General features: G+C 35.5%; 3 protein-coding genes across 3 annotated transcripts; all 3 read right to left on the minus strand.

Moving 5' to 3' along the window:
• Positions 1–363: 363 nt before the first annotated feature.
• On the minus strand, positions 364–3,633 carry LOC114354945 (uncharacterized). The gene is made up of 3 exons (XM_028307572.1): positions 3,129–3,633; positions 769–1,179; positions 364–548 (listed from the first exon to the last, which is right to left on the minus strand). Exons 2-3 carry the CDS (start codon positions 1,145–1,147, stop codon positions 364–366), a joined length of 564 nt encoding a protein of 187 aa, XP_028163373.1. The 5' UTR covers positions 1,148–1,179; positions 3,129–3,633.
• Positions 3,634–4,954: 1,321 nt separating this feature from the next.
• LOC114354954 (uncharacterized) lies at positions 4,955–7,000 on the minus strand. The gene is made up of 3 exons (XM_028307578.1): positions 6,680–7,000; positions 5,747–6,154; positions 4,955–5,555 (listed from the first exon to the last, which is right to left on the minus strand). The coding sequence occupies exons 2-3, from the start codon at positions 6,114–6,116 to the stop codon at positions 5,371–5,373; spliced, it is 555 nt and encodes a 184-aa protein (XP_028163379.1). The 5' UTR covers positions 6,117–6,154; positions 6,680–7,000; the 3' UTR covers positions 4,955–5,370.
• Positions 7,001–8,193: 1,193 nt separating this feature from the next.
• Positions 8,194–10,094, minus strand: LOC114354965 (uncharacterized). The gene is made up of 2 exons (XM_028307588.1): positions 9,832–10,094; positions 8,194–9,382 (listed from the first exon to the last, which is right to left on the minus strand). Exons 1-2 carry the CDS (start codon positions 10,058–10,060, stop codon positions 9,150–9,152), a joined length of 462 nt encoding a protein of 153 aa, XP_028163389.1. The 5' UTR covers positions 10,061–10,094; the 3' UTR covers positions 8,194–9,149.
• Between the last annotated feature and the right edge of the window lie 2,204 nt (positions 10,095–12,298).

Here is a 12,298-nt window from a genome sequence, read left to right on the forward strand (position 1 = left end):
CATATATTAACTACCCACTAAACAAAATAATAACGACAAGCTAATTTGTATTCCATTCTATGCACCAATCAAATTGTTTCGTAAATAGTTTATCGTGAAATATTTTTTGCCAAATGAAATATTTGGCAAAACATACTTTGCCAAACAATAATTTGCTAAACAATAATATGCCAAAAACGACATTTGCGAATTAAAAGTTTGCAATAAGTTGTTTTGCCAAATGAGAATTTGCCAAATGAAAATTTGCGAAACGTTTTTTGCCATGTGATAATTTGGGAAACGTTTTTTGGCCAAACATTAGTAATCCCCAGTGATGAAAAAGCTCTAAAGCTCAATAGAAGAACTGAATAACGACACAAGTTCTCATTCATGATTATGTGATCCGCATTGCATGACCACGCCACTAAAGGTGCTCACGTAAGCCTTGCAGCCTTTGTTCTTCTTGTTACACCTCCAGAAAACCTTCTTGTTCATTTCATAATCCTTATCAAATCGGTGCTTGCCTATTTTAATGGCTTGCTTCCCCAAACGAGTCTTGAAGATGATTCCTGAAATTTAAAAATTATAAATAACTTGAAAAAATCGAACTGCCTAAGGCGGGATTCCTGAAATATCAATGAACCTTAATACAAGACATCGTATAGAAAAAGTTATTACAAATTCCAAAATTTTTTTGACGAATTTTTCTTTACTCAAATTTTAGTCAAGATTCTGTAAATATTTTTGCACAAAAAGTTACTTTTGGTTTACATCAAAAGTAATAATTACCATCAGCTGAATTGCTTGATCCTTCATCAGCGTCATCATTTATTTTTGATGATGTAGTTGATGATGATGGTGTTGGCTGAGTTTCGTTTCTAAGTGGCGTTGTTTCTGGCACGGCAATACTAGCGACCGTGTCAATTTTACATATGGCAGGGCCTTCAACATCTTTTTCCAAAGACTTTTTAATCGGGACTTCGACACTCTTCAAACCTTCGTGATCTCTAGTGTGGTTGTGTTTCTCGTTGAGCTTCAGAATATTGTTGCCAGCTGAGTACACGTAGATTGTGGCTGGGCAATTGTAAATCTTATTTACAGAGCAAACCCACCTAGTTTCACCACTATTTGTCGTTTCTTTGCAGTACTTATATCCGTCAACCATCATAGTGATAGTAGCTGGATTTGAAATTTTTGGCACTGAAACAAAAGAGCATGGTTAAAAATGTTCGATTTTTTTATTCTTTTAGACTTCATGAATTTAAAATATATGTTACGGTTAATGTGATAAATTGAAAATTATTAATAATAACCGGTTATTATGAATAATTACCGACAGTCGCGGTAAAAGTGATAAATTAATCACATTTAACAGTGATTATTTAATAATTCAACCTTAGTACTAACAAATTTCTTAAAAGAGAACAACATCTTGTGTACGTGCTCGTGTACAGCCAAACTTTTGAACGTTTTGATATCATATATTAACCTTTAACTACCGACCTATACGTCTCTCAGACGTAATAAATTTTCATTTTGAAATATTTCTAAAATCACGCCACCTTCGGCGTCACCTCTCCTGCTACCTTCCTCCCTCCGCGTCGCAAACCACCACTCGACGTCGCGTCCGCGGCAAGTTCATATGTCTCCGTATCGAAGCGATCGACGTCTCACAGACGTAAGTACGGTGTTTATGTAACAACATTTTGTACGCATAAACAAGGGCGAAATAAGTCGTGGCCGAATTTTATCCTCGCTAGGACGTGAATTAGTCCTCCCAGAAATGAAACTACGTGTTTACAATGATAGAATCCTATCGAGCGAGTTTTAGGACCCGCCGATATGCCCGAGGCTATACCACCAAAAAATTATCCAAATCCAGATTATTCCAGATCCAGGTGTTAGAAAGACGTGTGACATCTGTCCCGTTTGGTTGAAAAGGCGAACGAGTACTGTTGCTGCAAATTTAAGAAACCAATCTACCTTACTTGCTGCCTACAAATATGCAGTGACTGCAAACGTACGTAGTCAATGTACCAAATATTCAAGTGCTGTCAGTTTTTTTATATTAAAACTAAGAAGTAAGATTTATGTTTCATTTCGATATTTGTTTACAGAAGATAACATATTTTCAGTTCATTCGTTTTTTAATATTTAATTTTAGAGAAAAATAAGACTAAAGTAAGTCCTTAAAATTAAGTGCCAAATAATCGTGACCTCTCGAATAAATGTTGATTTTACCTGAAAAATAACGTGTATTTTTTTGAAATCCTGTAGTTTACTTACCTCAAATAACAATCTTTTTAATGCATAAANCATCCTTTTGAAATAAGACTCTACCCATGACACACAGTACATTCCCTAAATTTGAGTCAAATCCAATGAGTTAAAATTGCAATAATTAAAACCTTGAACAGACGACAGCACGTCAAGCATAACACTATGGCATCTTATTTCGATGTAATAGGTATTATTTTGCAAAAACAATGTACAGTCTGGTGTGCTGTTGACTGTAAACTCTTTATAAGAGCACGCTATTACAAATAATTGTAATAATAAAGACAAAAAATCTCATTGGATTTGTCTTATATTTGGGGAATGTATTATTTATTTAAACAGGCTGTATATTTTAACAATCTGTGACAAACTGTCCCGCAGGCGAAGCCGAGGGCAATTGCTCGTGTATTTTAAGTTTTTCTTGGACCTGGTCTGGATCACCCGTTAGTTGGGATGAGACTTGCACCTGCTACTACCTTAGTCTACTTAATAAAGGCTAATCTACTTTGCTTCTTAAGCATGACGATTTTAATCAATTCATACATTTTATTAAATACTTTGATGATTTTAATTAAGTAACGCGTTTCTTCGGCCTGACCAATGCCACTGCCATCGTCAAAAATTCATTTAATCAAGATTTATCTTTTACGGACAATATTACAAAATATTCTTTTGCAAAATTGCCAAATTGTATAATCCANTTTGTAACGTTGCCAAGTTGTGATTGTTGTTGGAATCTAGGACTTCGTTATTAAACTTCTTTTAATAAAATAAAGGGTTTAATATAATCATTTTTTTATTTTTACTTAAATTAATAAAATTACATTAAAAAGATCTCGCTGGTACTTGAAGTGTTACGGGTAGAGCCTTACCTAGTTATTTTTATATCCGTTCAAGTTCAAGTTTACGAATTCCAAGTGTTTTGACCGAATATTTGCATTGGCACAATTTGTTTTGTAAAGATCAGTTCTGGAAATATATTTTGTACAAAAGTTTCATTTTGCTTCTTCATTAAAAGTTATGTTTTTGTATTTACCATGAAAGAAACTAAGTCAACTGACTTAACTTCTTGGGGCGTATTTTCTGGACCGGCAACGTTGGCCCTATCTTCTTACATAATATGCCTGGACCACGAACATACACATCCTTTTTATATGCCTTATCTACATTATCCTGGACTTTCTTCAAATCTTCATTGTCTGTAGGGTGGTTGTGTTTTTCGTTGAGCTTCAGAACACAGTTATTCGCAGTGAACGAGTAGATGGTGGCTGGGCAATTGTGAGTTTTACTTCCAGAACAAACCCACATAGTTTCTTCAGTATTAACTGTTTGTTTGTAGTACATATATCCGTCGACCAGCATAGTAATGCCATCCAGATAATATAGTCTCCAGTTTTGGCACTGAAAAAAGGCATGGTTAGAAATACCTATTCAATAGTGCCCAGGAAATCAAACCCGGAGTTGTGATGATTGAAATAAAAAAAACATATTTATTTCATAGATGGTGCAACCCGGCTTTATTTGTCAAACGTTAAAATAACTGCACTTTATTAAAAACGTGTTTTCTGCATCTTTTAAAATTTATTATCTACATTTTAGGAAGTAAGCAATCAGTAGATTATGAAATGTATTATAACAGTATGACATTAGAATAAAGTACTATTGGAATGTTTCCATCAGCATGCTTGTGTATCACAAATTACAATCGTAATCTACACACAACACTTTGATATCAAATACACTACAATCAATCAACAAATCAACTCGTCTGAAGTAACAGAAAATATCCTACCTAATCTATATCCTACCCTACTATACAGGTGAAGTTTAAATCGTTGTCATCCTTTNTGAGTCTTACTTCCAGAACAAACCCACCTAGTTTCTTCAGTATTAACTGTTTGTTTGTAGTACATATATCCGTCGACCAGCATAGTAATGCCATCCAGATAATATACAGTCTCCAGTTTTGGCACTGAAAAAAGGCATGGTTAGAAATACCTATTCAATAGTGCCTAGGAAATCAAACCCGGAGTTGTGATGATTGAAATAAAAAAAAACATATTTATTTCATAGATGGTGCAACCCGGCTTTATTTGTCAAACGTTAAGATAACTGCACTTTATTAAAAACGTGTTTTCTGCATCTTTTAAAATTCATTATCTACATTTTAGTAAGTAAGCAATCAGTAGATTATGAAATGTATTATAACAGTATGACATTAGAATAAAGTACTATTGGAATGTTTCCATCAGCATGCTTGTGTATCACAAATTACAATCGTAATCTACACACAACACTTTGTTAACAAATACACCACAATCAATCAACAAATCAACTTGTCTGAAGTAACAGAAAATATCCTACCTAATCTATATTCTACCCTACTATACAGGTGAAGTTTAAATCGTTGGCATCCTTTTGAAATAAGACTCTACCCATGACACACAGTACATTCCCTAAATTTGAGTCAAATCCAATGAGTTAAAATTGCAATAATTAAAAAACCTTGAACAGACGACAGCACGTCAAGCATAACACTATGGCATCTTATTTCGATGTAATAGGTATTATTTTGCAAAAACAATGTACAGCCTGGTGTGCTGTTGACTGTAAACTCTTTATAAGAGCACGCTATTACAAATAAAAAGACAAAAAATCTCATAGGATTTGTCTTATATTTGGGGAATGTATTATTTATTTAAACAGCCTGTATATTTTAACAATCTGTGACAAACTGTCCCGCAATTGCTCGTGTATTTTAAGTTTTTCATGGACCTGGTCTGGATCATCCGTTAGTTGGGATGAGACTTGCACCTGCTACTACCTTAGTCTACTTAATAAAAAGGCTAATCTACTTTGCTTCATAAGCATGACGATTTTAATCAATTCATTCATTTTATTAAATACTTTAATGATTTTAATTAAGTAGGTAACGCGTTTCTTCGGCCTGACCAATGCCACTGCCATCGTCAAAAATTCATTTAATCAAGATTTATCTTTTACGGACAATATTACAAAATAGTTTTTTGCAAAATTGCCAAATTTTATAATCCAGTGATGAAAAAGCTCCAAAGCTCAATAGAAGAACTTAATAACGACACAAGTTATAAGAACTCATTGATGATTATGCGATCCGCATTGCATGACCACGCCACTAAACGTGGTCACGTAAGCCTTGCAGCCTTTGTTCTTCTTGTTACATCTCCAGAAAACCTTCTTGTTCATTTCATAATCCTTATCAAATCGGTGCTTGCCGATTTTAATGTGTGTTTTCCCCAAACGAGTCTTGAAGATGATTCCTGAAATTTAAAAAATATAAATAACTTGAAAAAATCGAACTGCCTAAGGCGGGATTCCTGAAATATCAATGAAACTTAATACAAGACATATATATAGAAAAAGTTATTACAAATTCCAAAATTTAGTCAAGATTAAGTAAATGTTTTTGCACAAAAAGTTACTTTTGGTTTACTTCAAAAGTAATAATTACCATCAGCTGAATTGCTTGATCCTTCATCAGCGTCATTATTTCTTTTTGATGATGTAGTTGATGTTGACTGAGTTTCGTTTCTAAGTGGCGTTGTTTCTGGCACGGCAATACTAGAGACCGTATCAATTTTACATATGGCAGGGCCTTCAACATCTTTTTCCAGAGACTTTTCACTCGGGACCTCGACACTCTTCAAACCTTCGTCTTCTCTCGTGTGATTGTGTTTCTCGTTGAGCTTCAGAATATTGTTGCCAGCTGAGTACGAGTAGATGGTGGCTGGGCAATTGTAAATCTTATTTACAAAGCAAACCCACCTAGTTTCACCACTGTTTGTCGTTTCTTTGCAGTAATTATATCCGTCGACCATCATAGTGATAGTAGCTGGATTTGAATTCCTTATTTCTGGCACTGAAACAAAAGAGCATGGTTATAAATGTTCGATATTTTAATTCTTTTAGATTTCATGAATTTAAAATATACATTTTAATCGTTTAATAAACTAACATAATTATGATGCCAAGATATCCTAATTCCTAACATTGTTAGTGAAAAAAACAAATTTTTAATTTTCAAAATTTTCAAAGCTCGACGTGAAGAGGAAAATCTGGGCAAAGATGGCGGCCTAATAAAGCAGCCCGCACACGAAATGAATTGCCTAAGATTGGGATTGTTGTTGGGGTCTGGGAATTCGTAATTAATAAAAACAAAAGAAAAGATTTAATATAATGCAATTTTTATTTTTACTTCGTTCGTTCATTCGTTCGTTTCAGCCGAAAGACGTCCACTGCTAGACAAAGGCTTCCCCAAAGAGTTTTTTGGCCGAATATTTGCATTGGCAAATTTTAATCAATTTATTTTGTAAAGATCAGTTCTGTAAATATTTTTGTACACGTTTAATTTTGCTTCTTCATTAAAAGTTGTTTTTGTATTTACCATGAAAGAAACTAAGTCAACTGACTTAACTTCTTGGGGCGTATTTTCTGGACGGGCAACGCTGGCCCTATCTTCTTACATAATATTCCTGGACCACGGACATACACATCCTTTTTATATGCCTTATCAACCTTATCCTGGACTTTCTTTAAATCTTCTTTGTCTCTAGGGTGGTTGTGTTTTTCGTTGAGCTTCAGAACACAGTTATTCGCAGTGAACGAGTAGATGGTGGCTGGACAATTGGAAGTCTTACTTCCAGAACAAACCCACCTAGTTTCTTCAGTATTAACTGTTTGTTTGTAGTACATATATCCGTCGACCAGCATAGTAATGGCATCCAGATAATATACTGTCTCCAGTTTTGGCACTGAAAAAAGGCATGGTTAGAAATACCTATTCAATAGTGCCTAGGAAATCAAACCCGGAGTTGTGATGATTGAAATAAAAAAAACAACTGTATTTATTTCATAAATTTTAATTTACATATAGGTTACGATACCTACTACGTTAACAGAAAAGGAAAATACATAGTATACGACAAAAAATATCCAAAATCGTCTAAAACTTCACAATATGCCATTTTATAGGCATTATAATAAATATAAACATACAATGTCGCCCAGGCGCAAATGACCGCCACAAATATTTTAAATATTGATAAAAAAATATTAAGAAAAACCTTAGAAAAGTAAGGGAGGATGACTGTATTATTTCCAAGTTGTTTACTTTTCAAATTTTTGAGTAGAGACGGTGACCCTGTTTTACATTATTTGCCACATCTTCAATGTTTATTTTCAGTGTTATTAAACAGAAACTGCTAACATTAATAAAAAAAGGTCAAGTACAACCCGGTCCAATTAACTGTGCAACTGGCAGCCGTGACGTCATGTCGAAACTGGTACGGATGATGGGGCGAACGCCGAGAGGTGTGCGGTAGGCTGGTTTTAGAGTCACGCTGACCGTCAGCGCTGACAGCCGCAATGTATGAAGCGTCGGCGCCGAGCGATCAGCGTCACTCAGGAACTTTCCCTTCAATTACATACATATTGATCTGTCAGCGCCGACGATCAGCAAGCGGTCAGCGCGAATCTAAAACCCGCCGTAGAGTGCGAGAGAGTCGCATTCCAGCAAGGTGCGCAGTTAGCTCAATTGTAGTAATTAAAATTATCACATAAATAGGGGTTTTGTTCTTTATTTAAAATTTATATTCACTAAATATCAAAAAGCGCACGGAGCACAAACACGTAATGTCTCGGGATAAGTAGCCGAACAACTGAATGAAGTACCAGCTAGCCAAGAAACCCTTGCATGGTGTACGCTCCATTGTTGCAAGACCCTTTTTATTGGTTCTTACCTGTGCGACACCCTCGACGACTTGATACTTTTTGAAGAATAATTTACATTAATTTTTTGAAGATATAATAACTTACAATGTATGTGATTTTGTGAGTTACGTCACAAATTAATATAATAAATAATAAAAACAACATATAATGTGATCATTATAAGAAAAATACGGTACCCTAAAAAACACTGATTTGAAAAAAATGTCCAAATACCTTTTTTTATTAAAGTTAGGAGTTGTTAACTATAATAACGTTAAATTACCAATAAAGTAACTCATAAGCTTAATAAATATCAAAGAAAACTGAAATTGAGCCAGTAACGAGCCAAACAATTCAAAGCAATATCACCGTCTCTACTCAAAAAATACCTTGAAAAATAATACAGTTAAAAGTTTTTAAGGATCCGTAATTCCGTATAATACATTTCGTTTTGGCCAATTACTTTAGCAGAAAAATTGATTAAAAAGTTTAAAGTACGACCGTTTAAATGAGTCCTCGCCTGCGAAACGTTTACCGTTAACTACTTCACTGTGACGTCACATATCAGAAGAAGCGGGCGGGGTCGTTAGACATGAGATAAAATCAAAAAGTTCACTAGATAGTTCTCAAGATATTATATGACGTCACAGTGAAGTGGTTAACGTTAAACGTTCCGCAGGCGAGGTCTTATTTAAGCGGTCGTACTATAGTTAGTTGTAAGTCAAAACCTATTTTGAACTACAATCAAAAACACCACCAAGTAAGTATCACGAAACAAGAATAACATTTTTAAACAATAAGCAACAGACAGAGGAACCATTCTAATCACCTGCTAAATTGACTACATAACTTCTACAAGTTCTGTGGACTAGTTGTAAGTATTATGCATAGAATGTGGACTAGTTAGTTGTAGGTAATATATGTGTCAACGTGAAATTGTGAACTCTGTCAGTTTATAATATAACGCGTTAGATTGTAAACTAACAGTGGGTTAGGTTATGTTAGAATGTAATTTAACTACGTCAGATTCATTTAGAAACTACGTAAAAGATTCTGCTACGAAATGATTGGAGACAAATACACCTTGTATAATAACCGTTACTCCGGTTGAATATGAATTCCCTGTCCCGAACCAAAGACTACGTCTACGGCAGGATTTTTCGCCGAGCATCGCAGACCAAGCCATGGTTGTGTTTCCACTCATCCACCCTGATGACTACGTTGGCCATGGTGATCGCACAAGCAGTGCACCCCGAGTTCCTCTTGCCACACCTCCATAAAACCCTCCCGTCAGCCTCGTCCTTGTGCTTGTGGAATCTATGGCCGTTCACGATGAGCACCTGCCTCCCTTGGCGAGATGGTACGAAGTACGCTTCACCTGGAAAACAAATGATATTTGAAAATTCTTCACTTGAATTTGGGGCTACTTTTATATTATAACTTTTAATGTGAGCGAGCCCTTAAGGGAGCCTTCTGGAGATAAACAAATCTCCAGTCAAGCAGTTATATGTATGTAGATAATAGATCAAGAGTTAGTGGATAGACTCTAACATTTTAACACATTGACGGTAGTAAAGAATGATACGACAGAACGTCTATAGACGTCATAGTTGTTACTCGTTTTACATTAACACTACTCCCATAGGCAATGTATGTGAATAAGTATCATCGTGTTGGGAATTATTAATTCTTAACTTGTGCTGTCCACCTAAGTGTTAATAATATAATAGGCAATTTGTGTGATCTCCGATTTAAGATCCCTTGGAACTTTCCATTACACATTTATGCAAAGTCCAAAGTATGTTATTTGTTCATGTTTATATTTACCTTGAACTGATATAATTTTTTTTATAGGGGGCGTCGTTTCTGGCTCGGTGACGCTCGCGACCGTATCTTCGTTGTCTCTAGGGTGGTTGTGCTTCTTATTGAGCTTCAGAACACAGTTGCTTGCGGTGATGGTGGCTGGACAATTGTAGGTCTTACTTGCAGAGCAAACCCATCTAGTTTCTTCATTGTTTCCCATTTCTTTGCAATACTTATATCCGTCAACCAGCATAGTGATAGCATCCGGATATAAAGTCTCCAGTTTTGACACTGAAACAAAAAGACATGGTTAGAACTGTACGATAAAGTACCCAGTAGATCAGACCGGACTTAAAGGTTTTTCAATGAGTTATGATTGAAATAAAAATTACATTTTATGTAGCCTTTAATGTACACTTTTTAATTTACAGAATAATAACTTAAATTCACATGAAATAATATACATACATTTCAAAATATGCTAATACATTTATTAAATTTTAAAAATCGAATCTATACAATAACAATGAAATTCTAGCATTATTTCACACTACAATAATGACTTGCAAACAATAAAAATTGTAGTAGATGATATTGTCTGGCTTAAAAAATAGACTCACATCACATAGAACCGCTCGACTATTGTGGTGAGCCCACTCGTAACACAAGCTTATTTAGCTTACCACGAGGGGCTTATGGGACTATTAGTAATTTGGGCAATACAAATTACTAATGATCTTAAAAAAAATAGTTAGAGGATCGATGATTGTAAAAATTATCACTCCACAGGATTTTGCAACAAACTTTTATAAGATATTTACCCTCGACGTTTCAATTCGGTTGCACGAGTCATGGTCGCGGGCGGGCTGAAGAGATGCGGCGTCGTCCCCGTCTGCTGGGATGCGATGAATTGATTCGATGATTGTGTTTCGAATCATCTACCCTGATGACAGCGTTGTTCTCAGTGACAGCCCAAGCTGTGCACCCTATGTTCCTCTTGCCGCACCGCCATACAACCTTTCCGTCCACGTTGTCTTTTTGCTTGTGGAATCTATGGCCGTTCACAATGAGCACCTGCCTCCCTCGGCGAGAGGGCATTAAGTACGCTTCACCTGGAAAACAAATTTGTTTAAATACCTTACCTTACCTTACCTTATTTGTGGAAAACCTTGGGGGAGGCCTTTGTCCAGCAGTGGACGTCATTTGGCTGAAACGACGACCTTATTCCACTTGAAATTTTCTACTATTACTTTTGTTTTTCAATTCATGCAAGTATTTAAAGCCTTTTTGCAAAGTTTCATTTAAGTAGATAATGAAGTAAAAGTTCTGATAGAAAACACTATGATATTCACAATAGGCAGTTTGTAGATGTCACCGATTCACATTCCAACCAAGGCATGCACATAGTTCAAATAATTTGATTTTAAGTAACCCTTGATATTATGCCGATATTCACAAACTATGTACTAATGTAACAATAGCATAACGTAAGTAAATCTGGCCTGAAATAATAGTACAGATATTCCAAAATATGATAATATTTATTAAATTTTAAACATTAGAATCAATTTAATAACAATAATTCTGGCATTACTTCACACTATAATAATGACTTGAAAAATTATAATACATGATAAAACAATATAAACTAAAACTAACAGATTAACATCTTAAGATGGATATCCATTACCTTCGATAAGTAAATCTTCGTAAAAAGGGGCGAGATTTATTTAAATTGTTGAGTTGCTATGCATTACTTACCGTACGTACCGGAAAACGCAGCGTGGGACGTCCACCCACAAGGTGGACCGACGACATCATAAAGGTAGCAGGAAAGCGCTGGACGCAGGCCGCTACCAACCGGGTAGCATGGAAAGCATTGGGGGAGGCCTATGTTCAGCAGTGGACGTCCTATGGCTAAGATGATGATGATGCATTACTTAAAAAATGGCCGCTATGGCGTGGTACAATCCCTGCCCGCCGGACCACTTACCGCATCATTCTAATTCTTAACAAATAATACTCTAAAGGTGGGTTGCACCCTCTTACTTTAACTTTGACAAACGTCAAAAATCTGTCAAACTCCATACAAAAAGCACAGGTTATCGTCATAGTTACCCTTAAAGTTATGTGGTGCAACTCAGCCTAATAGTTTACATTCGAACAATTACAGTTCGCGGATCACATTGAAGCGTGAACGTAGTGGATACCCAGCTTTAGATCAAAAACCAATCTGACAGTGTCATTTTGGCTACTTCTGTTGACGTGAACACGCTGTAAATTCGATCAATTTGAAGCAAGAATGAAGGAAAAGATAATGGTACGGAATTAAAGATATTAAAAACATACATATTTAAGATTATTAAGCTCATACATTAATAACCTAGATTGGTAGCAAAAAATCATAGTTAAACAGTCTCTATAGTTAAGTAAGCATAGTTATTTTATTAATCACTAGCTGACCCGGCAAACTTCGTACCGCCTTAGCGTA

This window comes from Ostrinia furnacalis, unplaced genomic scaffold, assembly GCF_004193835.3.
Source record: "Ostrinia furnacalis isolate ACB-3 unplaced genomic scaffold, ASM419383v2 OfSCF0195, whole genome shotgun sequence".
Lineage (NCBI taxonomy): Eukaryota > Metazoa > Arthropoda > Insecta > Lepidoptera > Crambidae > Ostrinia > Ostrinia furnacalis.

What these genes read in the sequence shown, in the direction of transcription:
- LOC114354945 (XM_028307572.1), bottom strand. Translation starts at nt 1,147, where the DNA reads ATGATGGTTGACGGATATAAGTACTGCAAAGAAACGACAAATAGTGGT. An exon ending in ATCAAGCAATTCAGCTGATG is followed by an intron (nt 549 to 768) that starts GTAATTATTACT and finishes TTTAAATTTCAG; the next exon opens with GAATCATCTTCAAGACTCGT.
- LOC114354954 (XM_028307578.1), bottom strand. Translation starts at nt 6,116, where the DNA reads ATGATGGTCGACGGATATAATTACTGCAAAGAAACGACAAACAGTGGT. An exon ending in ATCAAGCAATTCAGCTGATG is followed by an intron (nt 5,556 to 5,746) that starts GTAATTATTACT and finishes TTTAAATTTCAG; the next exon opens with GAATCATCTTCAAGACTCGT.
- LOC114354965 (XM_028307588.1), bottom strand. Translation starts at nt 10,060, where the DNA reads ATGCTGGTTGACGGATATAAGTATTGCAAAGAAATGGGAAACAATGAA. An exon ending in AAAAATTATATCAGTTCAAG is followed by an intron (nt 9,383 to 9,831) that starts GTAAATATAAAC and finishes TTTGTTTTCCAG; the next exon opens with GTGAAGCGTACTTCGTACCA.